The sequence below is a fragment of the Passer domesticus genome, unplaced genomic scaffold (assembly GCF_036417665.1).
Source record: "Passer domesticus isolate bPasDom1 unplaced genomic scaffold, bPasDom1.hap1 HAP1_SCAFFOLD_105, whole genome shotgun sequence".
In the NCBI taxonomy this organism is placed as follows: domain Eukaryota; kingdom Metazoa; phylum Chordata; class Aves; order Passeriformes; family Passeridae; genus Passer; species Passer domesticus.
The window spans coordinates 150,855-178,749 of NW_026989906.1; the positions used below are offsets into that span (position 1 = coordinate 150,855).

At 56.3% G+C, this 27,895-nt stretch overlaps 2 protein-coding genes across 5 annotated transcripts in view; one reads left to right on the forward strand and one right to left on the reverse strand.

Annotated features, from left to right (window-relative positions):
* Nucleotides 1-27,895, forward strand: part of BOP1 (BOP1 ribosomal biogenesis factor) — a 79,192-nt gene that overhangs the window by 25,550 nt on the left and 25,747 nt on the right. The window lies entirely within an intron of this gene.
* Nucleotides 17,825-27,842, reverse strand: SCX (scleraxis bHLH transcription factor). The gene is made up of 2 exons (XM_064405980.1): nucleotides 27,217-27,842; nucleotides 17,825-18,900 (listed from the first exon to the last, which is right to left on the reverse strand). The coding sequence occupies exons 1-2, from the start codon at nucleotides 27,754-27,756 to the stop codon at nucleotides 18,859-18,861; spliced, it is 582 nt and encodes a 193-aa protein (XP_064262050.1). The 5' UTR covers nucleotides 27,757-27,842; the 3' UTR covers nucleotides 17,825-18,858.

A 27,895-nucleotide genomic window follows, 5' to 3' on the forward strand; every position in this document is an offset into this window, starting at 1 on the left:
CCCATTCCCATCCCATTCCATTCTTCCATTCCCATTCCCATTCCATTCCCATTCCCATTCCCATTCCATCCCCATTCCCCAATTCCCCATTCCCATCCCCATCCCCAATCCCAACCCCAACCCCATTCCCATTCCCATTCCCCAAACCCCAACCCCATTCCCATCCAACCCCAACCCCATTCCCCCATTCCCATCCCCATCCCAAACCCCAACCCCAATCCCATTCCCAACCCATTCCCCATTCCCCAATCCCATCCCATCCCCATCCCCATTCCCATTCCCATTCCCCATTCCCATCCCAATCCCCATTCCCAACCCATCCCCATTCCCCATTCCCATCCCCCATCCCAACCCCAATCCCATCCCATTCCCCATCCCATTCCCATCCCCCCCATTCCCATCCCCATCCCATTCCCATTCCCATCCCACATCCCCATTCCCCATTCCCCATTCCCCATTCCCCATTCCCAATCCCCATCCCCATCCCCATTCCCATTCCCATCCCCATTCCCCATCCCATTCCCATTCCCATCCCCAACCCCATTCCCCATTCCCATTCCCATCCCCATTCCCATTCCCATCCCCATTCCCATTCCCCATTCCCCATTCCCCATTCCCATTCCCATCCCCATCCCCATTCCCATTCCCATTCCCCATTCCCATCCCCATTCCCCATTCCCATTCCCATCCCATCCCCATTCCCATCCCCATCCCCATCCCCATTCCCATTCCCATTCCCATCCCCATCCCCATCCCATTCCCATTCCCCATCCCCATTCCCATTCCCCATTCCCCATTCCCATTCCCATTCCCATTCCCCATTCCCATTCCCATCCCCATTCCCATCCCCATTCCCCATTCCCATTCCCATTCCCATTCCCCATTCCCCATTCCCATCCCCATTCCCATTCCCATTCCCCATTCCCCATCCCCATTCCCATTCCCCATTCCCATTCCCATTCCCCATCCCCATCCCCATTCCATTCCCATTCCCCATCCCCATCCCCATCCCCATCCCCATCCCCATTCCCATTCCCATTCCCATTCCCATCCCCATCCCCATTCCCATTCCCCATTCCCATTCCCCATCCCCATTCCCCATTCCCCATCCCCATTCCCATCCCCATTCCCATCCCCATTCCCATTCCCATTCCCATTCCCATTCCCATTCCCATTCCCCATTCCCCATTCCCCATTCCCATCCCCATTCCCATTCCCCATTCCCATTCCCATTCCCATTCCCATCCCCATCCCCATTCCCATTCCCATTCCCATTCCCATCCCCATTCCCATCCCCATTCCCCATTCCCATTCCCATTCCCCATTCCCCATCCCCATTCCCATTCCCATCCCCATTCCCATTCCCCATCCCCATCCCCATTCCCATTCCCATCCCCATCCCCATTCCCATTCCCATTCCCATCCCCATTCCCATCCCCATTCCCATCCCCATTCCCCATTCCCATTCCCATTCCCATTCCCATTCCCATTCCCATTCCCATTCCCCATCCCCATCCCCATCCCCATCCCCATTCCCATTCCCATTCCCATTCCCATTCCCATTCCCCATCCCCATTCCCATTCCCCATTCCCATTCCCATTCCCATTCCCATTCCCATTCCCCATTCCCATTCCCATTCCCATTCCCATTCCCATCCCCATTCCCATTCCCCATCCCCATCCCCATTCCCATTCCCATCCCCATCCCCATTCCCATTCCCATTCCCATCCCCATTCCCATCCCCATTCCCATCCCCATTCCCCATTCCCATCCCCATTCCCATTCCCATTCCCATTCCCATTCCCATTCCCATTCCCCATTCCCATTCCCATTCCCATTCCCATTCCCCATCCCCATTCCCCATCCCCATTCCCATTCCCATCCCCATCCCCATTCCCATCCCCATTCCCCATTCCCATCCCCATTCCCATCCCCATTCCCACATTCCTCCATTTCCAATCCCTTTCTTGCTGCTCCACACCAGCTCAGGAATTCTGTCCCATCTCCCTGAGATTTTTGGGAATTCCGGGGTGCCTCTGGATGGGTTATCCCAGCAGGATGACCTCTGGGAATATCCCCAGAAATCGGGGAAAAGGCACCAAGAGTTCCCGCAGGGATGGGTGGAGCTGTCCCCATTCCCTGCCTTCCCTGCTTGATCCAGCTGCTCCAGCCCTGTCCCCTCTGGATTCCTGCATTCCTGCCCATTCCCGGAATTGGCATTCCCATCCCATCCCATCCCATCCCATCCCATCCCATCCCATCCCATCCCATCCCATCCCATCCCATCCCATCCCATCCCATCTCATCCCAAACTTCAGGGACACCGAGCAGCTCCACATTTCTGGGATTGGCATTCCCATCCCAAATTAGGGGGACAGTTCTTGGGATTGTCACCCCCATTCCCATCCCAAACTCCTCATTCCCAGGATTTTCACCCCATTCCCACCCCACCCCAAACTCCTCATTCCCGGGATTTTCACCCCATTCCCACCCCAAACTCCGCATTCCCAGGATTTTCATCCCATTCCCATCCCAAACTCCTCATTCCGGGGATTTTCACCCCATTCCCATCCAGTCCCAAACTCCACATTCCCGGGATTTTCACCCCATTCCCATCCAATCCCAAACTCCTCATTCCCGGGATTTTCACCCCATTCCATCCAATCCCAAACTCCACATTCCCGGGATTTTCACCCCATTCCCATCCAATCCCAAACTCCTCATTCCCGGGATTTTCACCCCATTCCCATCCAATCCCAAACTCCTCATTCCCGGGATTTTCACCCCCATTCCCATCCCACCCCAAATTTCACATTCCCGGGATTTTCCCCCCGTTCCCATCCCAAACCGGGGGGCCCTGGAGCCGCTCCCGGCCGGAATCCCTGGGCTGCTTTTCCAAGCTCCCACCTCATCAGGCTCCGGACTCTGGGAATGCGCGGAGGCAGCCGGAGCCTGTCCGGGCCTCGGGACGGTTCCCCACAATCTCCGGGATTTGCCGCCCCGATTCCCGGGAATATTCCCGGCCAGAAAACGTTGGGAAATCTCTTTTCCACTCGCCCGTCCCGAGTTTCCTGCTGCTGCCCAGCAGGGAGCATCCAGAGGGGAAAGTTTGGGATGTGGATCCCACCCAGGGCTGGCCTGGGCTCGGATGATCCCGCAGATATTTTGGGAAGATTCCTGGTTTTGCTGTGGCGACGGCAGAGTCCGGATTTAGAGCTCGGGAATGAAGGGGGGGGGTTTCCTCTCTTTGGGTGGATTTTTATGGATTTTTACGGATTCTTCACGGATTTTGATGGAATTTTTTAGCGCTGCCTGGCCTGGAATCCGTGTGGAGAGCTCCTGCCCGGGGATGTTCCGGTGCCAGGCCCGGATCCCGAGGGAGCTCCGGCGGCGCCGGTGCCCGCTCGGATTCCTCGGAGCTCTCGTCATGGGGGTGGATCCGAGACCAGCGGGAGCTGCCCGGAAATTCCAGTGGAAAACAGCCCCAAATTCCGCTGGAAAAGTGCCCCGCCACCCTCATTTCCCCGGTTTTCCCCATTTTTCTGGGATGTGGAGGTGGCCGGGCGAGCTGGGCGTGGAACTCGTTATCCCGAGGCTGGGTTTCGGGAATGATTCCCTGCCTGGCACAGCCCCTCGTCCCTGGGGATTGGGTTCCCTGTGGATGTGGCACTTGGGAATGCGGCCAGGCCTTGGCCAGGGCTTGGGATTGGGCGGCTCCTGGGGCTTTTCCAGCCTCTGGAATTCCAGGATTCCGTCCATGGAGCCGTGCTCCCGGGAGGTTTTCATAGTGAAAACAGAAGGAGCTGCTGAGCCGTTCTCAAACCATTCCCAAACCTTGGCAAAACGGGACCAAATCCACAGGAAAAGAAACCCTAAATTATCCCAAATCCAGATCCTGGCTGATCCCATTCCCTTGGGATGGATTTATCCAGGAAAACTGGAGTTGGAAGCGTGGCCTGGTGGGATTTGGAGGAGGGAAGGAGCTGTGGGATTCATCCCAATCCCGTTGGGATAATCCCTGGGATTCCAGCTCCAGCAGGAATTACCAGGGTTCAGATCCGGTCAGGAAAGTTTGGGAATTCCTGGGAAAAGGCAGGAGCAGGGCAAGGATCATCCTGGGAAGGAGCCGGAGCTGGGACCGTGGATTTTCCCTCGGGAAGGGGCTCCCCTGTGGGAATTCCCTCTGGGAATTCCGCCCTTCTTTTCCACATCCCAGGGCTCTGCCTCTTCCCAGGGAATCTTCGGGAATCTCCGAGTCCAGTCCCTGCTCCCTGTCCCTCCCAGGCCTCCCGGATTTCGGGACAGTTCGGATTCCTCTCTCCTCATCCAGGAGCACAGCTCGTCCCAAAAAACAGCTCCGGCCTGAGCTGGGATTCCTGGAAAAACTCTGGAACAAAACAATCCCTGGCAAAGGCCGGGAGATAGCGAGGGCTCGGAGCTGCCGGCGCAGCGCGGGCCGCCCCGGCCATTCCCAAACAATTCCCAACAATTCCCAAACAATTCCTGGCATTCCCAGGGCTGGGATCCAGCCCTGGCAGTGGCCTGGGACAGTTTGGATCAACCCAGGATATTGGGAGGTTCCCTGCCCATGGAATTGTTGGAATGGGATAATCCCTGAAATCCCTTCCTGGCCAAAGCATTCCAGGATTCCATGGATAGGATCCCATGGACCAAATTCCATGGCCAGGATTCCATGGCCAGGATCTCATGGACCAAATTCTATGGCCAGGATCCCAAGGCAGGATTCCATGGACAGAATTCCATGGCCAGAATTCCATGGACAGAATCCCATGGCCAGAATTCCATGGCCAGGATCCCGAGGCCAGGATTCCATGTTTGGGAATACAGGGCTGATCCTGGAATATTTGGGAACAAAGGGCTGGATCCCTGGAGCAGGTCTGGATCTGGGATGGATCCTGGAGTGTGTCAGGAGCACAGGGTGGAATCCCTGGAGTGTTTGGGAGCCAGGGATTGGATCTTTACAGGGTGTTGGGAGCCGAGGGCCGGATCCCTGGAATGTGTCCGGATCCCTAAAGGAAAGGGTCCCTGGAGCCAAGGGCTGGATCCTGGAGTGTGTCTGGGTCTGGGGTGGATTCCTGGAGCTGATCCTGGAGTGTTTGGGGATACAGGGCTGGATCCTGGAGTGCTTGGGAATACAGGGCTGGATCCTGGAGTGTTTGGGAATACAGGGCTGGATCGTGGAGTGCTTGGGAATACAGGACTGATCCCAGAGCCAAGGGCCTGGGATCTCTGGAGTTTGTTTGGATCTGGGATGGATCCTGGAGTGTGTCAGGAGCACAGGGTGGAATCTCCGGAGTGATTGGGAGCCAAGGGCTGGATCCTGGAGCAAAGAGCTGCTGGATCTTTGGAGCAAAGGGCCGGATCTTTGGAGTGTGTCCAGATCCCTGAAGCGTGTCTGGAGCAAAGTGCCGGGTCCCGGGAGCAAAGGGCCGGATCTTTGGAGCATGTCTGGAGCCAAGGGTCAGATCCCTGGAGCGTGTCCGGATCCCTGGAATGTGTCCAGATCCCTGGAGCGTGTCCAGCTCCCGGAGCGTGGCCGTGCCTTTGCTCCGGAGCCAAATCCCTGGAACGGCTTTTCCCGGCTCCCGCTGCCGCTCCGGCGGCTGCCAGAGGCCACGGCCCCGCTCCCGGCCTTGCTTCCCTCCCTCCCTCCCTCCCTCCTGACTTCCCATCATCCCAGGGATCCCATCCCTTCCCATTATGTCAATCCCAGTCCCATCCCATTATCCCATCCCAAGGATCCCTTTCCCAGTCCCATTATCCCATTATCCCAATCCCGTGCCAGCTGCTCCCGTCTCCCCTGGCTGGAGCTGAGCTTCCCTCAGCTCTTTTCCTTGGAAAAACTGTTCCCGATGGCCCTTCCCTTCCCAGCCGGGGCACTCCGTGATCCCGGGATCTGCCAGATCCCAGAAATCCCCCGTGGATTGGTGACGGGGCAGCGGGGCCCTGTTTTCCTAAACCTTTGGAATGCTGGCAGGGAAGATCTGGCGGCCCTGGAAAACCCTTCCTGGGGCTGGGATGGAGCGTGGGAGAAGGGAGGGGTGGATCCATGGATCCAGGGATGAGGGATGAATCCATAGATCAGATCCATGGACCCGTGGCTGTGGGATCAGGGATGGATCCATGGCTCCGTGGACTCCCGGCTGTGGGATCAGGGATGGATCTGTGGCTGTGGGATCAGGGATGGATCTGTGGCTGTGGGATCAGGGATGGATCTGTGGCTGTGGGATCAGGGATGGATCCATGGCTGTGGGATCAGGGATGGACCCGTGGCTGTGGGATCCCGGATGGATCCATGGCTCCATGGACTCCCAGCTGTGGGATCAGGGATGGATCCATGGCTCCATGGACTCCCAGCTGTGGGATCAGGGATGGATCCATGGCTCCGTGGCTGTGGGATCGGGGATGGATCCATGCTCTGTGGCTGTGGGATCGGGGATGGATCCATGGCTCCGTGGCTGTGGGATCGGGGATGGATCCACGCTCTGTGGCTGTGGGATCGGGGATGGATCTACGCTCCGTGGCTGTGGGATCGGGGATGGATCCATGGCTCTGTGGATCCATGGCTGTGGGATCGGGGATGGATCCATGGCTCTGTGGATCCATGGCTGTGGGATCGGGGATGGATCTACGCTCCGTGGCTGTGGGATCAGGGATGGATCCACGGCTCCGTGGCTGTGGGATCAGGGATGGATCCACGGCTCCGTGGCTGTGGGATCAGGGATGGATCCACGCTCCGTGGCTGTGGGATCGGGGATGGATCCATGGCTCTGTGGATCCATGGCTGTGGGATCGGGGATGCAGGTGCGGCCCCACGGGACACGGGGGGCCGCTCCAGCCCCGATCCCGCCGGGAGCGGCTCCTCTGATCCCGATCCCAGCTGCCGGCCCGGGATTGGAACCAGCTGGGAAAGCCCCGGGGGGATTGGGGCAGCCCGGCCGGGGGGAGCCCCGTCACCCCACCCCAGTTATCCCAGTGGTTATCCCGGTTATCCCGGTGGTTATCCCAGTGGTTATCCCGGCGGTTATCCCGGCGGTTATCCCGGTTATCCCATTATTCATCCCACCCTCCCCTCCCCCGCTCCCGCCGGAGCTTTTCCCAGTTTTTTTTGGTTTTTTTTTTTCCCTTTTCCATCCATAACTTTAACGAGCGGGGCCTGCTCCGAACGGGAGCGCTGCTTTTGTGGGAGGCTCTTCCCGAGGGCCTCGGAAGGGGGGTCTGGAATTCCGGCGGCTCCTCCGGAAGCGGCGGCGGCTGCGGGGCCCCCGCTCCCAAAGCCGGGTGGCCACGGAGCCCCGGGAGCCCCCGGAGCCTTCGGATTCGCCTCCGGAGCGGGGCAGGGACCTGTCCTGGAAAATTCCTCGGGAATGGGGCTGGGAATGAGCAGGGGGAGCGGGGGATGAGCCAGGAGATCCCAGCGTCTTTTCCAGGGGATTTTTGGAGGGGTTTGGGATGCAGGCGGAGGGATGGGAACCAGGGAATGGCTTCCCATGGAAAAGTGGGATTTTGGGATGGAATTCCCAGAGAATCCGGGGCTGCTGCAACCCTGGAATAGCAGGAGGTGTTCCTTGGGAATGGGATCATCCCTGAAATCCCCTCCACTCCCACCCCATTCCCAGATCTGCCCCTGCAGGAGGGAATTCCAGGGAATCCCATCCCAGCCACATTCCCACATTTCTGCCCCTCATATCCCAGATTTTTCCCCTCTCATCCCGGGATTCCCAAGGTTTGGGATGGAGGAGAATCCTCCCCACTCCTGGGAGCCCAAACTTGCCCAAATTCCCTCGTTCTGCCCCAAATCTGGGAAGGAAAAAGGAAATGGCAGAGGCTGCGGGGCTGGGAATGCCAGTGCTGGGGATTCCTGCTCTTCCAGAATTCCAGAGCCTTTTCCAGAGGATTCCTGGGAGAGCTGCAGAGCGGTTTGGGATGCAGGCTGCAGGGATGGGAACCAGGGAAAACTGGGATTTTGGGATGGAATTCCTTCCCGGAATGAAATTCCCAGACCACCCCTGGCTCTCCCACCCCAGGAATTCCCAGTTTGGAGCCCCCCGGGATACTGGGAAGCTCCCAGAGCAGCAGCAGGTTCCTCCCAGCCCGGGAAGGGCAGAATTCCAAGGGAAAAAAATAAAAATAAAAAAAAAGGGCCGGGAACGGCTCCCGAGGTGTCGGGGATGGAAAAGTCGGAGCGAGAGGGGAAGGAAGGATTTGGCAAAGCCGGGGCCGGGCCGGGATCGGCGCTGCCGGAGCCAGCAGCACGCCAGGAATCTTGGACAGGCGGCGGGAAAAAGCAGCACGGAAAAAGATTTGGGGAAGGAAGGGGGAGAGCGTGGAAAAAAAAATATCCGAATTTGTCCCGGGGTATTCCCGAAGAGGGGAGGGGGAGACGGGGCAGGGACTGGGACAAATGGGGGGGGTTGGGTGGTTTTGGGGTTTTGAGGGGTTTTTAGGGAATTTGGAGGGGTTTTAAGGGAATTTTGAGGGGTTTTTAAGGGAATTTTGAGGGGTTTTTAGGGGAATTTTGAGGGGTTTTTAAGGGAATTTTGAGGTCTTCTTTCAAGAGTTTTAAGGTGGTTCTTTAGGGAATTTTGAGGGGTTTTTAGGGAATTTGGAGGGTTTTTTTAGGGAATTTTGAGGGTTTTTTAGGAGTTTTGAGGGGTTTATAAGGGAATTTTGAGGTCTTCTTTCAAGAGTTTTAAGGTGGTTCTTTAGGGAATTTTGAGGGGTTTTTAGGGAATTTGGAGGGTTTTTTTAGGGAATTTTGAGGGTTTTTTAGGAGTTTTGAGGGGTTTATAAGGGAATTTTGAGTTCTTCTTTCAAGAGTTTTAAGGTGGTTCTTTAGGGAATTTTGAGGGGTTTTTAAGGGAATTTTGAGATGTCTTTTAGGAGATTTTGAGGTGCTATTTAAAAGAATTTTGAGGTGTTCTTTTAGGGAATTTTGAGATGTTTTTTAGGAGATTTTGAGGTGCTTTTTAAAGGAATTTTGAGGTGTTCTTTTAGAGGATTTTGAGGTGTTTTTAAGGAGATTTTTAGTTGTTTATTTTAGGGAATTTTGAGGTGCTTTTTCAAGGAATTTTGAGGTGTTCTTTTAGGGGATTTTGAGGTGTTTTTTAGGAGATTCTGAAGGGTTTTTTTAGGGAATTTTGCGGCTTTTTAGGGAATTCTGAGGTCTTTTTTCAGGAGTTTTGATTGTGTTCTTTTAGGGAATTTTGAGATTTTTTAGGAGATTTTTAAGGTGCTTTTTAAAGGAATTTTGAGGCATTCTTTTAGGGAATTTTGAGGTGTTTTTTAGGAGATTTTTAGTTGTTTTTTTAGGGAATTTTGAGGTGTTTTTTTAGGGAATTCTGAGGTCTTTTTTCAGGAGTTTTGATTGTGATCTTTTAGGGGATTTTGAGATGTCTTTTAGGAGATTTTGAGGTGCTTTTTAAAGGAATTTTGAGGTGTTTTTAAGGAGATTTTTTAGGGAATTTTGAGATTTTTTTTTTAGGGAATTCTGAGGTCTTTTTTCGGGAGTTTTGATTTTGTTCTTTTAGGGGATTTTGAGGTGTTTTTTAGGAAATTTTGAGGGGTTTTTTTAGGGAATCCTGAGGTCTTTTATTAGGGAATTTTGAGGTGGTTTTTTTCAGGAATTTGAGGTGGTTTTTTCGGGAATTTTGAGGTTTTTTTCAGGAATTTTGAGGCTTTTCCATGGCAGGTGTTGTGGATTCCCAGCCAGACGTTATCCTGGGGATCCGTGGTGATTCCCAAACCTAAGGATGAGCACCCCAGGGTGGGATCTCATCCCAAATCCCGCAGTTCTGGGGGGGAATCCCGGAATTTTCCGCGTGGGATCACTGAGACTCCATCCCGAGGCAGAGCAGCCTCCCGGGGAAAATGGGGCATTCCCAGAAAACCAGAGTATTCCCAGGAAAAACGGGATATTCTCAGAAAAACAGGGTATTCCCTGGACAAATGGGTATTCCTGGGAAAAACAAGAATTCCCATGGAAAACGAGAATTCCCAGGAAAAGTGAGGATTGCGGGGGTCAGGTGGAATTCCAGGAGAATTCCGGAGCCCCTCCTGCTGTTCCTGGTGCCGGGGTCCCGGAGCCCCTGCGGGAAAAGCCGCAGCAACAGCGGGGCCGGAGAGAGCTCAGAAAGCTGAGCCCCCATTCCCGGCTGGAATTCCCGGCTGGAATTCCCGGCCGGAGCCGTTCCCTCCCATTAACCGGGGGAGCTCCGGGGCTGGGAGCCGGGAATTGCGGCCAGGGAAAGCTGGGAATGTGCAGGGGAGCCGGGAATTCCACTTGGGGAAAGGTGGGAATGTGCATGGGAATTACAGCTGGGGAAAGCTGGGAATGTGCAGGGAGAGCCGGGAATTCCACCTGGAACATCCCTGGGATGAGGGGAAAGCTGGGAATGTGCAGGGGGAGCCAGGAATGTGCCGGGGGAGCTGGGAATTGCACCTGGAATATCCTGGGATGAGGGGAAAGATGGGAATGTGCAGGGGGAGCCGGGAATTCCAACAGGGGAAAGCTGGGAATGTGCAGGGAGAGCTGGGAATGCCAGGAGATCCCAGAGCCTTTCCCAGGGTTTTTCTGGGAGAGCTGCAGAGGGGGTTGGGATGCAGGCTGCAGGGATGGAAACCAGGGAATGGCTTCCCATGGAAAACTGGGATTTTGGGGATGGAATTCCCAGAGAATCCTGGGCTGCTCCAGCCCTGGGAAATCCCGGGATAATGGGAGCTGCCCCATGGGAATGGGATCATCCTGGAAGTCTCTTCCATCCCAAACCAGTTTGGGATTCCATGGAATCGCTGGGAGTGTCCCAGGCCAGGCTGGAGTGCTCTGGGATCACGGGAGCTGTCCCTGGCCATGGAAATCCTGGAGCTGGGAAGATCCCAGTCCAGCCTTCCCTCCCTCCTTCCGTCCATCCTGGAATTCCGGGGTCTCCCTGTCCATGCTCCGCTCTGGGATCCTTCCCTGGGAAGAGACCCCCCCCCAAACCCCTGGAAAGCTTTGCTCCAGAGGGAAACTGAGGCACAGGTGGCTCCAGCATTCCAAACCCTGAATCCATCCAGGCTTGGCTTATCCCTTGGCTCCTGGACACACATTTCCAGCCCTTTTCTCAGTTCCCCACATCCCCTTTCCCATAGCCCATACCCCTTTCCCCACCTCCCGTTTCCCAGTTTTTCATATCCCATTTCCCGGTTCCCCATTACCCCATTTCCCATCTCCCATTTCCCAGTTCCCCACATCCCATTTCTCCACATCCCTTTCCCATTTTCCCACATCCCATTTCTCCATTTCCCATCTCTCCATTTCCCAGTTCCCCGTCTCCCATTTCCCCACATCCCATATCCCATTTCCCCATTTCCCTTTCCCCACATCCCATATCCCATTTCCCTTTTCCCATATCCCATTTCCCATAACCCATTCCCCACATCCCAGTTCCCAGTTCCCCATCCCTTCTCCCACATCCCTTTCCCCACATCTCTTTTCCCTTTCCCCACATCCCGTTTCCCAGTTCCCCATATCCCATTTCCCACATCCCATCTCCCAATTCCCCATATCCCAGTTCCCCACATCCCATTTCCCTTTCCCCATATCCCTTTTCCCATATCCCATTTTCCACATCCCTTTCCCCACATCCCATATCCCATTTCCCAATTCCCTATCCCAGTTCCCCACATCCCAGTTCCCCACATCCCAGTTCCCCATTTCCGACTTCTCCATATTTCTTTCCCCACTTCCCATATCCCATTCCCCACATCCCACTTCCCCAGATCCCATTTCCCCATATCCCATTTTCCATATCCCTTTCCCCATATCCCATTTTCCACATCCCTTTCCCCACATCCCATTTCCCAGTTCCCTATCCCATTCCCCATATCCCACATCCCATTTCCCAGTTCCCCACATCCCTTTTCCCATATCCCAGTTCCCCACATCCCATTTCCCATTCCCCATCTCCCAGTTCCCCACATCCCATTTCCCATTCCCCATCTCCCAGTTCCCCATATCCCATTCCTCATATCCCATTCCCCACATCCCATATCCCTTCTCCCACATCCTTCCCCACATTTCTTTTCCCTTTCCCCATATCCCATTTCCCCATATCCCAGTTCCCCATATCCCTTTCCTCATATCCTATTTCCCAGTTCCCCATATTCCTTTCCCTATATCCCATTTCCCACATCCCTTTCCCCATATCTCATATCCCCACATCCCATTTCCCAGTTCCCCAGATCCCCTTTCCCAGTTCCCCATATTCCTTTTCCCACATCCCATTTTCCATTTCCCCACATCCCTTTCCCCATATCCCATTTCCCTTATCCCAGTTTCCAGTTCCTTGTCCCATTTCCCCATATTCCTTTCCCCACATCCCATTTCCCATATCACAGTTCCCCACACCCTGTATCCCATTTCCCCATATTCCTTTCCCCACATCCCATATCCCATTTCCCAGTTCCCTATCCCAGTTCCATCCCTTTCCCCACATCCCATTTCCCAGTTCCCCATCCCAGTTCCATCCCTTTCCCCACATCCCTTATCCCAGTTCCCCATCCCAGTTCCCCATCCCAGTTCCCCACATCCCATATCCCATTTCCCAGTTCCCCATCCCAGTTCCATCCCTTTCCCCACATCCCACATCCCATTTCCCAGTTCCCCATCCCAGTTCCCCATCCCAGTTCCCCACATCCCATATCCCATTTCCCAGTTCCCTATCCCAGTTCCATCCCTTTCCCCACATCCCATATCCCATTTCCCAATCCCAGTTCCATCCCTTTCCCCACATCCCATATCCCATTTCCCAGTTCCCCATCCCAGTTCCATCCCTTTCCCCACATCCCATATCCCATTTCCCAATCCCAGTTCCATCCCTTTCCCCACATCCCATATCCCATTTCCCAATCCCAGTTCCATCCCTTTCCCCACATCCCATATCCCATTTCCCAGTTCCCCATCCCAGTTCCATCCCTTTCCCCACATCCCATATCCCATTTCCCAGTTCCCTATTCCATCCCTTTCCCCACATCCCATATCCCATTTCCCAGTTCCCCATCCCAGTTCCATCCCATTCCCCACATCCCTTATCCCATTTCCCAGTTCCCCATCCCAGTTCCATCCCTTTCCCCACATCCCACATCCCATTTCCCAGTTCCCCATCCCAGTTCCATCCCTTTCCCCACATCCCATATCCCATTTCCCAGTTCCCCATCCCAGTTCCATCTCTTTCCCCACATCCCATATCCCATTTCCCAGTTCCCCATCCCAGTTCCATCCCTTTCCCCACATCCCACATCCCATTTCCCAGTTCCCCATCCCAGTTCCCTATCCCAGTTCCCCACATCCAATATCCCATTTCCCAGTTCCCTATCCCAGTTCCATCCCTTTCCCCACATCCCACATCCCATTTCCCAGTTCCCCATCCCAGTTCCCCACGTCCCAGTTCCCCCCGTTTCCCGTTTCCCGTCTCCCCATCCCGGTTTTCCCCGTTTCTCCGGGACGAAGCCTCTCAGCGGAGGCCGGGGGAAGCCGGGGAGGCGCAGCCAAAGCCGGGACCGATCCCAAATCCCCGAAATCAATCCGGGAGCCAGCGGAGCGGGATTAGGGCTCGCCGGGGGCCCGGGCGGGAACAGAGCCGGCATTGTAACCCGAGCCCATCCAGGGAGAACCGGGAGAGCGGCGGAGGGAGCCTGACCCCGGCATCCCGCGGGAGCCGGCAACGAGGAGCGAGTGAAGAATTCCAGAGGCGGATTTGGCTTCCTGCTGCCGCCGCAGACGGACACGGGGGAGGCGGCGCGGGGCCGGCGCTTCCCGGCGCTGCCGCCGCACCTGGAGCGGCCCCGGGAAGCGCCGGCAGAGCGGGAGGGGCGCGGCGCCGGGGGCAGAGCCGGCAGAGCCGGGAGAGGCGGCGTGGAGCGCCCGGCTCGGCCGGGGGGCGCCTCGGGATGGGGTTTTGTTTTGGGATGCGAGCTGGGGGGCGCCCCCGGGGATCCTCGGGAAGGGGTTTTTTTTGGGATGTGATTCCCAGCTGGCAGGCGTCGGCGAGGAGAGGGGGGGGAGCGCTGGCAGGGAATAAATCAGGGATCACAGGAGGGGTCACATGTGGTTCCCGGCAGGAATTGCAGGTGCGGGCCGGGAATGGCCGGGAGCAGCTGCTGATGGATCAGGTGGGAGCCTGGCAGCTCGTTCCAGGGGCCGGGAATGGCCGGGAATAGTGGGGGCTGGGATTTACTGGGAATGGGGGCTGGGAGTCACCGGGAATGGGGGCTGGGACTGGGACTGAGAGCTGGGGCTCACCAGGAATGGCCAGGAACTGGGAATGGGGACTGGGAGCCACTGGGAATGGTCAGGAATTGGGAATGGGGACTGGGAGTCACCAGGAATGGTCAGGAATTGGGAATGGGGACTGGGAGCCACTGGGAATGGGGTCAGGAATTGGGAATGGGGACTGGGAGTCACGGGGAATGGGGCTGGGAGTCACTGGGAATGGTCAGAGATTGGGAATGGGGCTGGGAGTCACCGGGAATGGTTAGGGATTGGGAATGGGGACTGGAATTCATTGGGAATGGCCAGGGATTGGGAATGGGGGCTGGGATTTACTGGGAATGGGGGCTGGAAGTGCTCCGAAGGCGCCAGGGACTCCTGGAAGCTTTGGGATGGACAGGATTTAGGGATCCTCCCATTCCATAGGCAAGGATGGTTCAGCTGTCCCAGACTGCTCCAACATGGCCGGGGACAATTCTGGGGGTGTCCAGGGAATCCTGGAATGGTTTTGGTTGGAAAGGATTTTAGGGACTGTCCCATTCCATGGGCAGGGACAACTCCGCTATCCCGGGATGTTCCAGGACAGCTCGAAGGGCTCCAGGGGCAGCCCTGGATTCTCTGGGAATTCCATCCTAGGCAGGAATTCCATCCCAAAATCCCAATACTCCCTGGGAAGCCATTCCCTGGGTGCTGTTCCTGCAGTCTGCATCCCAAACCCCTCTGCAGCTCTCCCAGAAAAACCTCTGGAAAAGACTCTGGAAGGGGCTCTGGAATCTCCTGGATTCCCCTTGGAAATGGCCCTGGAGGGTTTCTGGGATCTCCTGGATCCCCCTTTTCCAGCTGCTCATTCCCAGGCAGGATTTCTGGGGTGAGCAGGGAAAGCTCCTGCCAGGAGCACAGAGCTGGGCTGGGCAGGAGAATCCTGGTGAGGGAAAAGGTTCCTTGATCCCAGAGATCTGCCAGGAATGGGCTCGGGATCCAGGAGAGGGATATCCTGGCTGTGGGATCCTGGAACACCCGGATCTGTGTCCCACCCCTGGCACCCCCAGAGCCATCCAGATGGGGATTTTCAGGAATATTCCCCTTGGAATTCCGGGCTGGAATTCCCATCCCGGCTGGAATTCCCATCCCTGTGGCTGTGGGATGGGGCCAGGGCTGGGATGGAATCCCCACTCCCAGGATTTCCCATCCCTGTGGAGGTGGGATGGGGATTCCATCCCCATCCCCAGGGGTTTTCCAGCCCCAGGAATTCCCTGATTCCCTGTGGCCCCGGGCAGCCCCATGGGGGCATTCCAGAGGCTGATTCCCGGGTGGGGCAATCCCTCTGGATCTGCCCCGGGAGCTGGGAGTGAGGCAGCATCTCCTCCCAGGAGCCTCCAGGCCGGCCGAAATTCCCAGTCTGGAGCTTCCATTCCCAGTTTGGGTCTCCCGGGCCCGCAGGGAAATCGGGAGCAGCTCCCGGCCCTTGGAGCGAGCCCGGGATGGCCGCGGATCCCAGAATTGCTCCGGTGCGGAGCCATCCCGGGCCGCGGGCCCGAATTCCTGAATTCCTGAATTCCAGGAGCCGGGCTGGCAGCGGGAGCGGGCTCGGGGCCAATCCCGCGGGAGCCAAGGCCGGGACGTGCGGATCCAGGAGCCTCCGCTGATTTCATGGAGCAAAAATGTCCCGGAAAATCCCGGGCCAGGCCCCGGCGGGGGCAGGGATGGAGCCGGGAATGGGATGGGGAAGCTGGGGAAGGACCAGGAGCCGGGAAAGGGGGACAGGAGCCCCTCGGGGTCTGTGGGATCAGGGAGTGATCCCTGCAATTCCCGTGGCATTCCCGGCTGGATCTGGAGACTTTTCCCTGCTCCAGCTGAGCCCGGGGGAGGGGGAACAGCCAGGGCTGGAAAAGGCCGGGAAAGGCTGGGAGCAGGGACAGGACCAGAGGGAACGGCCTCCAGTTGGGATTTTTGGGAATATTCCCCTGGAAAAGGCTGGAATTCTGAGCTGGAATCCTCATTCCCAGCTGGAATTCTTATCCCTCTGGGTGTGGGATGGGGACACGGCTGGGGGTGGATTTGGAGGCTCCGGGGGCTTTTGCAAGCTCTGCAGTTCCCTGATTTTCTTTGCATGGATCTGGCATCATTTTCCTGGGAATCCTCCTCCCTCTCCAGCCCTCCCACATTCCCTGCCCCACTCCGTGCCAGCGCCTTTGGGTATTCCAGGGGAATCACTCGGGTCTGGGGGCTCAGGGAATTCCATGAGAATCATTTGGGATTGGGGGCTCAGGGAATCCCATTGGAATCCTGGTCCTGGGGCTTATAGTTCTGTCCTGGATCTGAGTCTTATACCAGTTCTGATCCCGATCCCAGAGCCCATCCCAGTTCTGATCCCAATCCCAGTTCAGATCCCAATCCCAGAGCCCATCTCAGTTCTGATCCCAGTCCCAGAGCCCATCCCAGTTCTGATCCCAATCCCAGAGCCCATCCCAGTTCTGATCCCAATCCCAGAGCCCATCCCAGTTCTGATCCCAATCCCAGTTCAGATCCCAATCCCAGAGCCCATCCCAGTTCTGATCCCAATCCCAGAGCCCATCCCAGTTCTGATCCCAATCCCAGTTCTGATCCCGATCCCAGAGCCCATCCCAGTTCTGATCCCAATCCCAGAGCCCATCCCAGTTCTGATCCCAATCCCAGTTCAGACCCCAATCCCAGAGCCCATCTCAGTTCTGATCCCAGTCCCAGAGCCCATCCCAGTTCTGATCCCAATCCCAGTTCAGATCCCAATCCCAGAGCCCATCCCAGTTCAGATCCCAATCCCAGAGCCCATCCCAGTTCTGATCCCAATCCCAGAGCCCATCCCAGTTCTGATCCCAATCCCAGAGCCCATCCCAGTTCTGATCCCAATCCCAGAGCCCATCCCAGTTCTGATCCCAATCCCAGTTCAGATCCCAATCCCAGAGCCCATCCCAGTTCTGATCCCAATCCCAGAGCCCATCCCAGTTCTGATCCCAATCCCAGTTCTGATCCCGATCCCAGAGCCCATCCCAGTTCTGATCCCAATCCCAGTTCTGATCCCAATCCCAGAGCCCATCCCAGTTCTGATCCCAATCCCAGTTCTGATCCCAATCCCAGAGCCCATCCCAGTTCTGGTCCCAATCCCAGTTCTGATCCCAATCCCAGAGCCCATCCCAGTTCAGATCCCAATCCCAGAGCCCATCCCAGTTCCCCTCCCCTCCTGTTGCCCCACAGTCCAGGCCTTTCCCTTGGCACATGGATTTGGGAACATGCCAGATTTGGGAACATCCCATTGTCTTGGGATCCCACAGGGAGAACTTTGGAAGTGCTGAGGTTCATTTTCCCAGGATTTCCCAAATTCACCTGCTCCTTCTGGCACAGGGAATGTTGGTGCTGGCCCGGAATAACCTGAGGGAAAGGGGAAAGGGAAGAAGGAAAAGAGGAAAAGGAGAAGGGAAAATGAAAAGAGGAAAAAGGGAAAGGAAGAAATTCCCGCAAAGATCATGACCCAGATTCCCAATTAATTACACAAATTCTGGATTTAATTAATTCCCACATCAACAACATGAAATTCCAGCATGTGATTGATAATTCCCAAAAAAATGCAGCCCCTGCACCCCATGCACAGGGATTGGTGCCGGGATCAATTCCGGGATCAGTTCAGGGATCAGTTCCAGGATCGAGTGGGAAGCAGCTCCAGGAGAGCCGTGTTCCGTGAGCCTCCATGGATCCCAAGGCTGGGATTCCCAAGGACTTCCAGAGCGGATCTGGGCGATCCCAGTGTTCCATGATTGGGAATCCCGGGACATGGATTCCCAGGAATTCCCAAGAGGATCTGGGAGATCCAACTGTTCCATGAGCAGGAATCTCAGGTCAGGATTTCCAAGAATTCCTGGAGCAGCTCCAGGAGATCCAAATGTTCCACAAGCAGGAATCCTGGGGCAGGGATTCCCAGCAATTCCCAGAGCAGATCTGGGTGATCCAAGTGTTCCATGATCTGGAATCCCAGGGCAGAGATTCCCAGCAATTCCTGGAGCAGATATGAGAAATCCAAGTGTTCCACAGGCAGGAATCCTGGGGCAGGGATTCCCAGGAATTCCCAAGGATTCCCAAGTGGATCCAAGTGATCCAAGTGTTCTGTGATCTGAAATCCCAGGACAGGAATTCCCGAGGATTCCCAGAGTGGATCCCAGAGATCCAAGTGTTCTGTGATCTGGAATCCCGGGGCAGGAATTCCTGAGGATTCCAAGAGCGGATCCTAGAGATCCAAATGTTCAATGATCCGGAATCCTGGAGCAGGAATTCCCGAGGATTCCCAGAGCGGATCCCAGAGATCCAAGTGTTCTGTGATCCGGAATCCCGGAGCAGGAATTCCCAAGGATTCCCAGAGTGGCTCCGCCGTCCCTGGGGCTCTGTGGGTGCATTCCCTGGGTATCCCGGAATTCCAGCACATCCTCTGTGTCCCGTGGGATCCCTGGAATGTCGGTGCCGCTCTTCCCGCGGGATCCGGCAGGAAAACGTCCCTGGATCCGGGAATCCGCCAGTGTGGCTTTCCCTGCTCCGGCTGGGATTCCCGGCTGGAATTCCCGGCCTAGCTCCGGAGCTGTCCCGTCTTCCTGTCCCGGTCTTTGCTCTGTGGGAGGGAGGGAAAGGAGATGGGATCAAACCTGGAATTGGGAATTCTGCTGGGATCCCCTTCCCAGGGAATCCTCCTGGATCCCCTTCCCAGGGAATTCTCCTGGATCCCGTTCCCGGGGAATTCTCCTGGATCCCGTTCCCAAGGAATCTTCCCTGGATCCCGTTCCCAGGGAATCTTCCTTTGATCCCGTTCCCAGGGAATCCTCCTGGATCCCGTTCCCGGGGAGTTCTCCTGGATCCCGTTCCCAGGGAATCTTCCTTGGATCCCGTTCCCGGGGAGTTCTCCTGGATCCCGTTCCCAGGAATCCTCCTGGATCCCGTTCCCAGGGAATTCTCCTGGATCCCGTTCCCAGGGAATCCTCCTGGATCCCGTTCCCAGGAATCCTCCTGGATCCCTTCCCAGGGAATCCTCCTGGATCCCGTTCCCAGGGAATCCTCCTGGATCCTGTTTCCAGGAATCCTCCTGGATCCCGTTCCCAGGGAATTCTCCTGGATCCCGTTCCCAGGGAATCCTCCCAGATCCCTTCCCAAGGAATTCTCCAGGATCCCCCAGAGCTGTTTCTGATCCTGGCATTCCTGTGTCCCAGTCACCCCCAGTGCCGCCAGTGCCATCCCCAGTGGAACCAGTAGAACCAGTGGAACCCCCGATATAACCAGTACCATCCCAGTATAACCATACCCACCCCAGTATAACCAGTACTCACTCCCAGTATAACCAGTATCACCCCAGTACCACCCCAGTATAACCAGTACTCACTCCCAGTATAACCAGTACCACCCCAGTACCATCCCAGTATAACCAGTACCCACCCCCAGTATAACCATACCCACCCCAGTATAACCAGTACCACCCCAGTATAACCAGTACCACCCCAGTATAACCAGTACCCACCCCCAGTATAACCAGTACCACCCCAGTATAACCAGTACCACCCCAGTATAACCAGTACCCACCCCCAGTATAACCAGTACCCACCCCCAGTATAACCAGTACCACCCCAGTATAACCAGTACCCACCCCCAGTATAACCAGTACCCACCCCCAGTATAACCAGTACCACCCCAGTATAACCAGTACCCACCCCCAGTATAACCAGTACCCACCCCCAGTATAACCAGTACCACCCCAGTATAACCAGTACCCACCCCCAGTATAACCAGTACCCACCCCCAGTATAACCAGTACCACCCCAGTATAACCAGTACCACCCCAGTATAACCAGTACCCACCCCCAGTATAACCAGTACCACCCCAGTATAACCAGTACCACCCCAGTATAACCAGTACCCACCCCCAGTATAACCAGTACCACCCCAGTATAACCAGTACCACCCCAGTATAACCATATCAGCCCACCTCCTTCCCATCCCCGTTTTCCAGGATTCTCCCGTCCCCAGTTCCCAATCCCTGCCCCATCCCAGGCCTCTCCCATTCCCCCATCCTCATTTTTTGGGGTTCTCCTGATCCTATTCCCACTTCTTGCCTTCCCCCTTTTCCCCGTTCCCATTTTTTGGGATCCAGTTCCCATTTTCTGTCCCCATCCCAGCCTCCCCCGTTTTCCATCCCCATTTTTTGGGATCCGATTCCCGTTTTCCATCCCCGTTTTTTGGGATGCGATTCCCGTGTTCCACCCCGGTCCCGGCCTCCCCCGTTTTCCATCCCCGCACGTGCGGCTCCGGCTCTCCCTTTGTTCCCGAGGGTGGGAAGGGGAGGGAAAAGGGGGAATTCTGCTCCAATTTCCCAGATGTTCAATCCCCGGGAGCTCGGGGCCGTCTGGAGCGGAAACGGGGATTGGGAAAACCCCGCCGCGCTTTTCCCTCTCACCTCCGGCAGGAATTCGGGATTCGGGCCGGCCTTGGAAAAGGGGGAAAAGCGGGAGCGGCTCGGGGAAGCTCCCGGCTCCGGGCTGGTTCGGGAATCTCATGGAATTCCTGCTCCCTCTGCCTAAATTTGGGAGTTTTCCATGGAAAACCTGGATGTGGGTGCAGCCCTGAAGGGGGAAAAGCGGGAACGGCTCCGGGGTGGTTTGGGAATATCATGGAATTCCTGCTCCCTGTGCCTAAACTTGGGGTTTTTCCATGGAAATCCTGGACTGGGGGTGATCTCGTCCTGGGGAAAAAAGCAGGAACGGCTCAGGGAAGCTCCTGGCTCTGATGATTTGGGAATATCCTGGAATTCCTGCTCCCTGTGCCTAAATCCAGCATTTTTCCATGGAAAACCTGGACTGGGGGTTTGGGAAAAGCAGGAACGGCTCGGGGAACTCCCGGCTCCAGGGTGGTTTGGGAATCTCATGGAATTGCTGCTCCCTGTGCCTAAGTCCAGGATTTTTCCATGGAAAACCTGGATGTAGGTGCAGCCCTGAAGGGGGAAAAGCAGGAACAGCTCCGGGGTGGTTTGGGAATCTCATGGAATTGCTGCTCCCTGCGCCTAAATCTGGGACTTTTCCATGGAAATCCTGGATGTAGGTGCAGCCCGGAAGGGGGGAAAAGGGGGAACAGCTCCGGGGTAATTCAGGAATCTCCTGGAATTCCTGCTCCCTGTGCCTAAATGTGGGATTTCCCATGGAAATCCTGGGTTGGGATGTGGGAAGCGCCCGGAATCTCCGGCTCCAGGGGCCGGGATTGCTGGGATTGGGATCTGGGGGAGCTCCCTGGCCCCTCTGGATCCAGGGGGTTTTCCTGAGGCTCCAGAGAGGTTTTGGTCCTGAAATTCCAGAGGGGCCCAAATCCCTGCTCCCATCCCAAATCCTTGCTCAAATCCCAAATCCCTGCTCCCATCCCAAATCCTTGCTCAAATCCCAAATCCCTGCTCAAATCCTAAATCCCTCCATGTGGATTTCCTTGGGAAGCTGTGCTGGGGTTTTTCCTGGGATTCCCAGGGTTTCCCATTTCCCAGGATCTCCCAGGTTCCTTCCCTGTGCCGGGAGGGTCGGGAATGCTCCGGGAATGGCACCGGGATCGACCCTTCCTGACGGATTCCGGGCCAGGAATGGGATTGGAGCTGCTCCGGGATTCCTCCCTGAATCCCAAATCCCCTCTGGATCCCGATTCCCAATTCCCTGTGGATCCCAATTCCCTCTCTCTATTCCAAATCCCCTGTGTATCCCAAATCCTTCTCCATCCCGGGAGGGAAAGGAGGTGGGATCAAACCTGGAACTGAGAATCTTGCTGGGATCCCCTTTGATCCCCTTCCTGGGGAATCCCCAGGAATCATCTGCATCCCAATTTCTTCCATATCCCAAATTCTCCCTGGATCTCAGTCCTCTCTGGATCCCAATATCCTGGATCCCAGTTCCCTCTGAGAGCATTCCAGATGGGAATTCCTTTATCCCAAATCCCCTCCAGGCCTGCCTCCCTTTTCCCATCCCCTCCTTCCCCATGGAAGGGGCTGGGATCCTGAAGATCCTGAGGATCCCAAGGGTCCCGGGGATCTCGGAGCTGTTCCCACCTTTCCCATTTTCCCACCTCGGTCTCTCCCTGATCCCAGGAAAACCTCTCTGGATCCCAGGTCTCTGCTGGCTCCCGGAATTCCAGCCTGGAATTCCCTCAGCACTGTTGGGATCTGGGAATCCCTTTACCCCCAAATCCCGATTTTCCAGTCCTGGAGCTCCCCCAGCCAGGATTGGACTGGGAATTTTTGGGATCTGAGCAGATCCTGGCTCCCCCAGTGTGGAAAATCCCAGGAAAGCTCAACCGTTCCTCAGGGATGTTGGGAACACCGGGGCCTCTCTCCCCTTTGGGAATTCCGAGGAATTCCTGGGATTGGCCACCCACCTTTGCCATTCCTGCTGCAATCCTGTCCCAAATTATCCCAAATTATCCCATTTAACCCTTGGATTCTGGCTGGGAAACCACCCTGGATCAGCTTCTCCCGAGTTTTCCTGGGATTTGGGCTCGGCCCAAAAATCCCTGGGATGTTCCTAGATCCCAAATTCCCCCCAAAAATCCCTCAGACCCCCTTGGAGCCACGGTTTCGGAATTTTTCAGGCAGGAAGAGGATTTTAGAGTGGATTTTTTTTTTTGATTTTTGGTATGGGAAGAGGATTTGAGGGAGGATTTTTCGGGATTTTTGGGATAGGAGAAGGATTTTTCGGGATCTTTGGGGCAGGAGGAGGATTCTAGGGATCTTTGGCATGGGATGAGAATGTTAGGGAGGATTTTTCGGGCAGGATGGATTTTAGGGAGCCGATCCCACACTTTGGGAAGCCTCCTGCTCCCCGCTGGAATGCTTGGGGTTGGGAAGGGCCCTAAATCCCACCCTGTTCCCGTGGGATTGGGGAAAAGCTGGGTTTGGGGTGGGAATGGAGCCCTGGGATGATCCCAAAGCCAGGAGCCGCTCCCATCCCGGCATTCCCGGCATTCCCCAGGGGCTGGAGCTCATTTCCTCGCCTTGTCTGACACCCCCGGGATCAAAGAGCGGGATGGGATTCCCGTCACACCCCGTAAACCCCAAACCCGCGGGAATGCATCCCGAAAAAAGCCGGCACGCATCGGGAGCGGCGGCTCCGGCCCCGATCCCAGCCCCGATCCCAGTTCTGATCCCAGTTCTAATTAATTTCCTAATTCTAGCCCTGATTCCAGTTCCAATTCCAGTTCTAATTCCAGTTCTAATTCCAGCCCCAGTTCCAATTCCAGTTCTAATTCCAGTTCTAATTCCAGCCCCAGTTCCAATTCCAGTTCTAATTCCAGCCCCAATTCCAGTTCTAATTCCAGCCCCAAATCCAGTTGTGATTCCAATTCTAACTCCAGTTCTAATTCCAGCCCCAAATCCAGCCCTAATTCCATCTCTAAATCCAGCCCAAATCCCAGTTCTAATTCCAGCCCTAATTCCAATTCTACTTCCAGCTCCAATTCCAGGTGCGATGGGATTTTATAGGAATTGATGGAAAATTAAGGATGGGGATTTATTTGGATTGATCCAGAATTAATGATGCAATTTGTAGGGATTGATGAAAAATTGCTGATGGGAATTGTTGGGATTGATGGAAAATTAAGGGTGGGAATTTGTAGGAATCGATCTAAACTTTTTTTATTTTATGGTAATTGATCTGAAATTAAGGATGGGAATTGATCCCTGGGAATGCTGGATTGGGATCCGATTTAGGGTCCCTTCCTGGCTGGAGCATTCCCAGATTCCTGAGCCTTTCCCAAGGCTCAGTCCTGGGTTCTTGGGTGCGGATCCCGGCCAGAATGAGCTGGGATCCCATTCCTGGCTGGATCTCATTCCCAGGTGTTCCCAGCAGCCTGGGCAGGGCCATTCCCAAGATCTGGGCTTTTCCCAAATTCCCTTTTTCCCAAATTCCCTTTTTTCCAAGCCCCAGACTGCCAGGCTTTGGGAATGGTTTGGGTGGAAAACTCTGGAATTTGGTGAGCCCCAAATCCTTCCCGTGGGATTTTCCGTCCCCTCCGGGTTTTCCGGGATCAGCCCAGATCCCAATCCTGCCCCTCTGCCCTTGGAATGGCCCTGTTCCCAGGGGGGCTTTGGGGATTCGGGATTTGGGATGCGGCAGGAAAATCCCGCTGGATTTTCCCTACTCCACCTGCAGGGAATAATCCCACAATCCAGGGAGGGAATCCCAAAATCCACTGGGGGAACTGGGATGGCCAGGGCGGCTCCCAGTGCCTCCAGGAGCTCTGGAAAGGGGAATTGGGAGCACTGGGATTGGGAACTGGGATCCCTGGCACTGGAAAACTGGGAGTGCTGGGATCGGGAACTGGGAGTGCCGGCACCCAGGGACTGGGATCCCCAGGACGGAGTTACTGGGAATACTGGGAATACTGGGATGCCCGTTCTGGGGTTACTGGGAGCCGATCCCACATCCCTGTCCCGTGTCCCGGTCTCTGCCCGCTTTTCCAGGGCCCTTCCCGGTGCCCATTCCCGGCTCCCCTCCCGTCCCTTTTCCTGAGGCTCCAGAGAGGATTTTCTGTGAATATTCCGTGGATTTTCCATGGATTTTCCATGGATTTTCCATGGATTTTCTGTGGATTTTGGAGCCGCCTCTGGCGGTCTCTGCCATCCCTGCAGCTCCACGCAGGAGCCCCCTGGCATTCCCGGGAGTGGGCAAACACCGGGATAAACCTGAGAATCACAGGGATATACCTGGGAATCACCACGATAAACTGGGAATCACAGGGATAAAAATGGGAATCGCCGGGATAAACCTGGGAATCACCACGATAAACTCGGGAGTTGCCTGTTTTTTTGGGAATCTGGGAGCTTCCGTGGTCAGGAATCACCGATTTTTTGGGAAGCCAGGAGCTCCTCATTCCCAGCACGGATCCTGAATCCCAATCCCCATCCCCTTTATCCCCACAGCATTCCCAAATCCCAGTCCCCGTTCCCTGCATCCTCACGGGATTCATTTCCGAATTCCCGGGACACAATTCCCTGCCTCCCGCTGCCTCTCAGAGTGGATCAACAGAGTTTTCATGGGATAAACCTGGGAATTGCAGATTTTTTTGGAAGCCCCACACGGGAGCTCGTCATTCCCAGACCAAATCCCAAATCCTGGGACAGCATTCTCTCCATCCCAGTCCGAATCCCGGGACGCAATTCCCCGTGGGATTCATTCCTGAATCCCGGGTCCCCATTCCCTTTATCCCTGCAGCATTCCCGGATCCTGGGATTCTATTCCTCGCGGGATTCATTCCCGAGTCCCGGGACACAATTCCCTGCCTCCCGCTGCCCGTTGGAGTGGACAAACTCTGGGATAAACCAGATCGCTGCTTTTTGGGAGCGCAGGGGCTCGTCATTCCTGGCCCGAATCCCAAATCCCGGTGACACCATTCCCTCCATCCCAGCCTGAATTTCGGGCCCCCATTCCCTGCGGGATTCATTCCTGAGTCCCAGGTCCCCATCCCCTTTATCCCCATGACATTCCCGACTCCCGGTCCCCATTCCCTATACCATTCCCTGTGTCCTGGTCCCTATTCCCTTCATCCCCATGACATTCCCGGGACACAATTCCCCACATCCCTGCAGGATTCATTCCCGAATCCCAGGCCACCTTTCCCTCTATCCTTGCGCCATTCCTTGTATCCCAGACCCCATTCCCCGTGCCATTCCTTGTATCCCAGACCCCATTCCCCGTGCCATTCCTTGTATCCCAGACCCCATTCCCCGTGCCATTCCCAGTATCCCAGACCCCATTCCCAGTATCCCAGACCCCATTCCCTGTATCCCAAACCCTCCAGGACTCCCGAGCTTCCGCTGGTTGCTGAGGCAGAAGGTGCAGACCTGCCGCAGCTGGGCATCCCCCGATTCCCAATTCCTCATTCCCGCTATTCTGATCCCTATTCTCTCTATCCCCGCGGCATTCCCGCTATCCCGGACCCCGGTATATCCCGTTTTTCCCGGTATCTCTCACCATTTTGTGCTGGTTGCTAAGGGAGAAAGTGCAGGTCTGCCGCGGCCGGGCACTCCGCGATTCCCAAATCCCCGTTCCCGCTATCCCGGACCCCGTTATTCCCGGTATATCCCGTTATTCCCGGTGTCTCTCACCATTTTTCGCTGGTTGCTGAGGCAGAAGGTGCCGATCTGGGCATCCCCCTATTCCCAAATCCCCGTTCCCTCTATCCCATTACTCCCAGTATACCCCGTTATTCCCGTTATTCTGGTGTCTCTCACCATTTTGCGCTGGTTGCTGAGGCAGAAGGTGCCGATCTGCCGCGGCTGGGCACCCCGCGATTCCCAAATCCCCGTTCCCTCTATCCCAGACCCCAGTATACCCCAGTATACCCCGTTATTCCCGTTATTCCCGGTGTCTCTCACCATTTTGCGCTGGTTGCTGAGGCAGAAGGTGCAGATCTGCCGCGGCCGGGCACTCCGCGATTCCCAAATCCCCGTTCCCTGTATCCCAGACCCCAGTATACCCCGGTATATCCCGTTATCCCGGTACCGCTCACCATTTTGCGCTGGTTGCTGAGGCAGAAGGTGCTGATCTGCCAGGGCTGGGCACCCCGCGATTCCCAAATCCCCGTTCCCATACCCCAGTATACCCCGTTACTCCCAGTATACCCCGGTATATCCCATTATCCCGGTGTCGCTCACCATTTTGCGCTGGTTGCTGAGGCAGAAGGTGCAGATCTGCCGCGGCTGGGCACCCCGCGATTCCCAAATCCCCGTTCCCTGTATCCCAGACCCCAGTATACCCCGGTATATCCCATTATCCCGGTGTCTCTCACCATTTTGCGCTGGTTGCTGAGGCAGAAGGTGCCGATCTGGGCACCCCGCGATTCCCAAATCCCCGTTCCCATACCCCAGTATACCCCAGCACACCCCGTTATTCCCGTTATTCCCGGTGTCGCTCACCATTTTGCGCTGGTTGCTGAGGCAGAAGGTGCAGATCTGCCGCGGCTGCCCGCTCTCGCCGCCGCGGCCGGGCGGGGACGCGGCGCCGGCGGGGCAGAGCGCGGCGGGCGCTGCCCCGTGGCACGGCTGCCCTCCAACGCCGCCGCCGCCGCCGCCGCCGGCCTCGCCGAGCAGCAGCACGTTGCCCAGGTGCGAGATGTAGCTGGAGGCGAGGCGCAGCGTCTCGATCTTGGAGAGCTTCCTGTCGGCCGGCTCGGTGGGGATCAGCGTGCGCAGCGCCGTGAACGCCGTGTTCACCGAGTTGGTGCGGTCCCGCTCGCGGGCGTTCGCCGTGTGCCGCTGCCGCGGCTCCCGGGCCAGCCGCCCGCGGCTCTTGCCGCTGCGCCGCTTGCCGCCCGGCATGCCGAACGCGGCGCCCTCCATGTGGAAGGGCTTCTCCTCCGAGCCCGAGCTCTCGCTGTTCTCCTCGTCCTCGGACAGCGCGCTGATCTCGGGGTACAGGAAGCGCCCCGGGGCCGAGCGCAGCATGGCGAAGGACATGCTGGAGAAGCGGGAGTGCCGCCGGGAAAGCGGGGCAGCCGCGGGGCGCTCAGCTGCGGCCGCTCATGGCTCTCGCCGATCCGCTCTGGGGGTTTTATCCCGCTCCCGCCCCGGCTTTTGGGGCTCTTGTGCCGCTTTT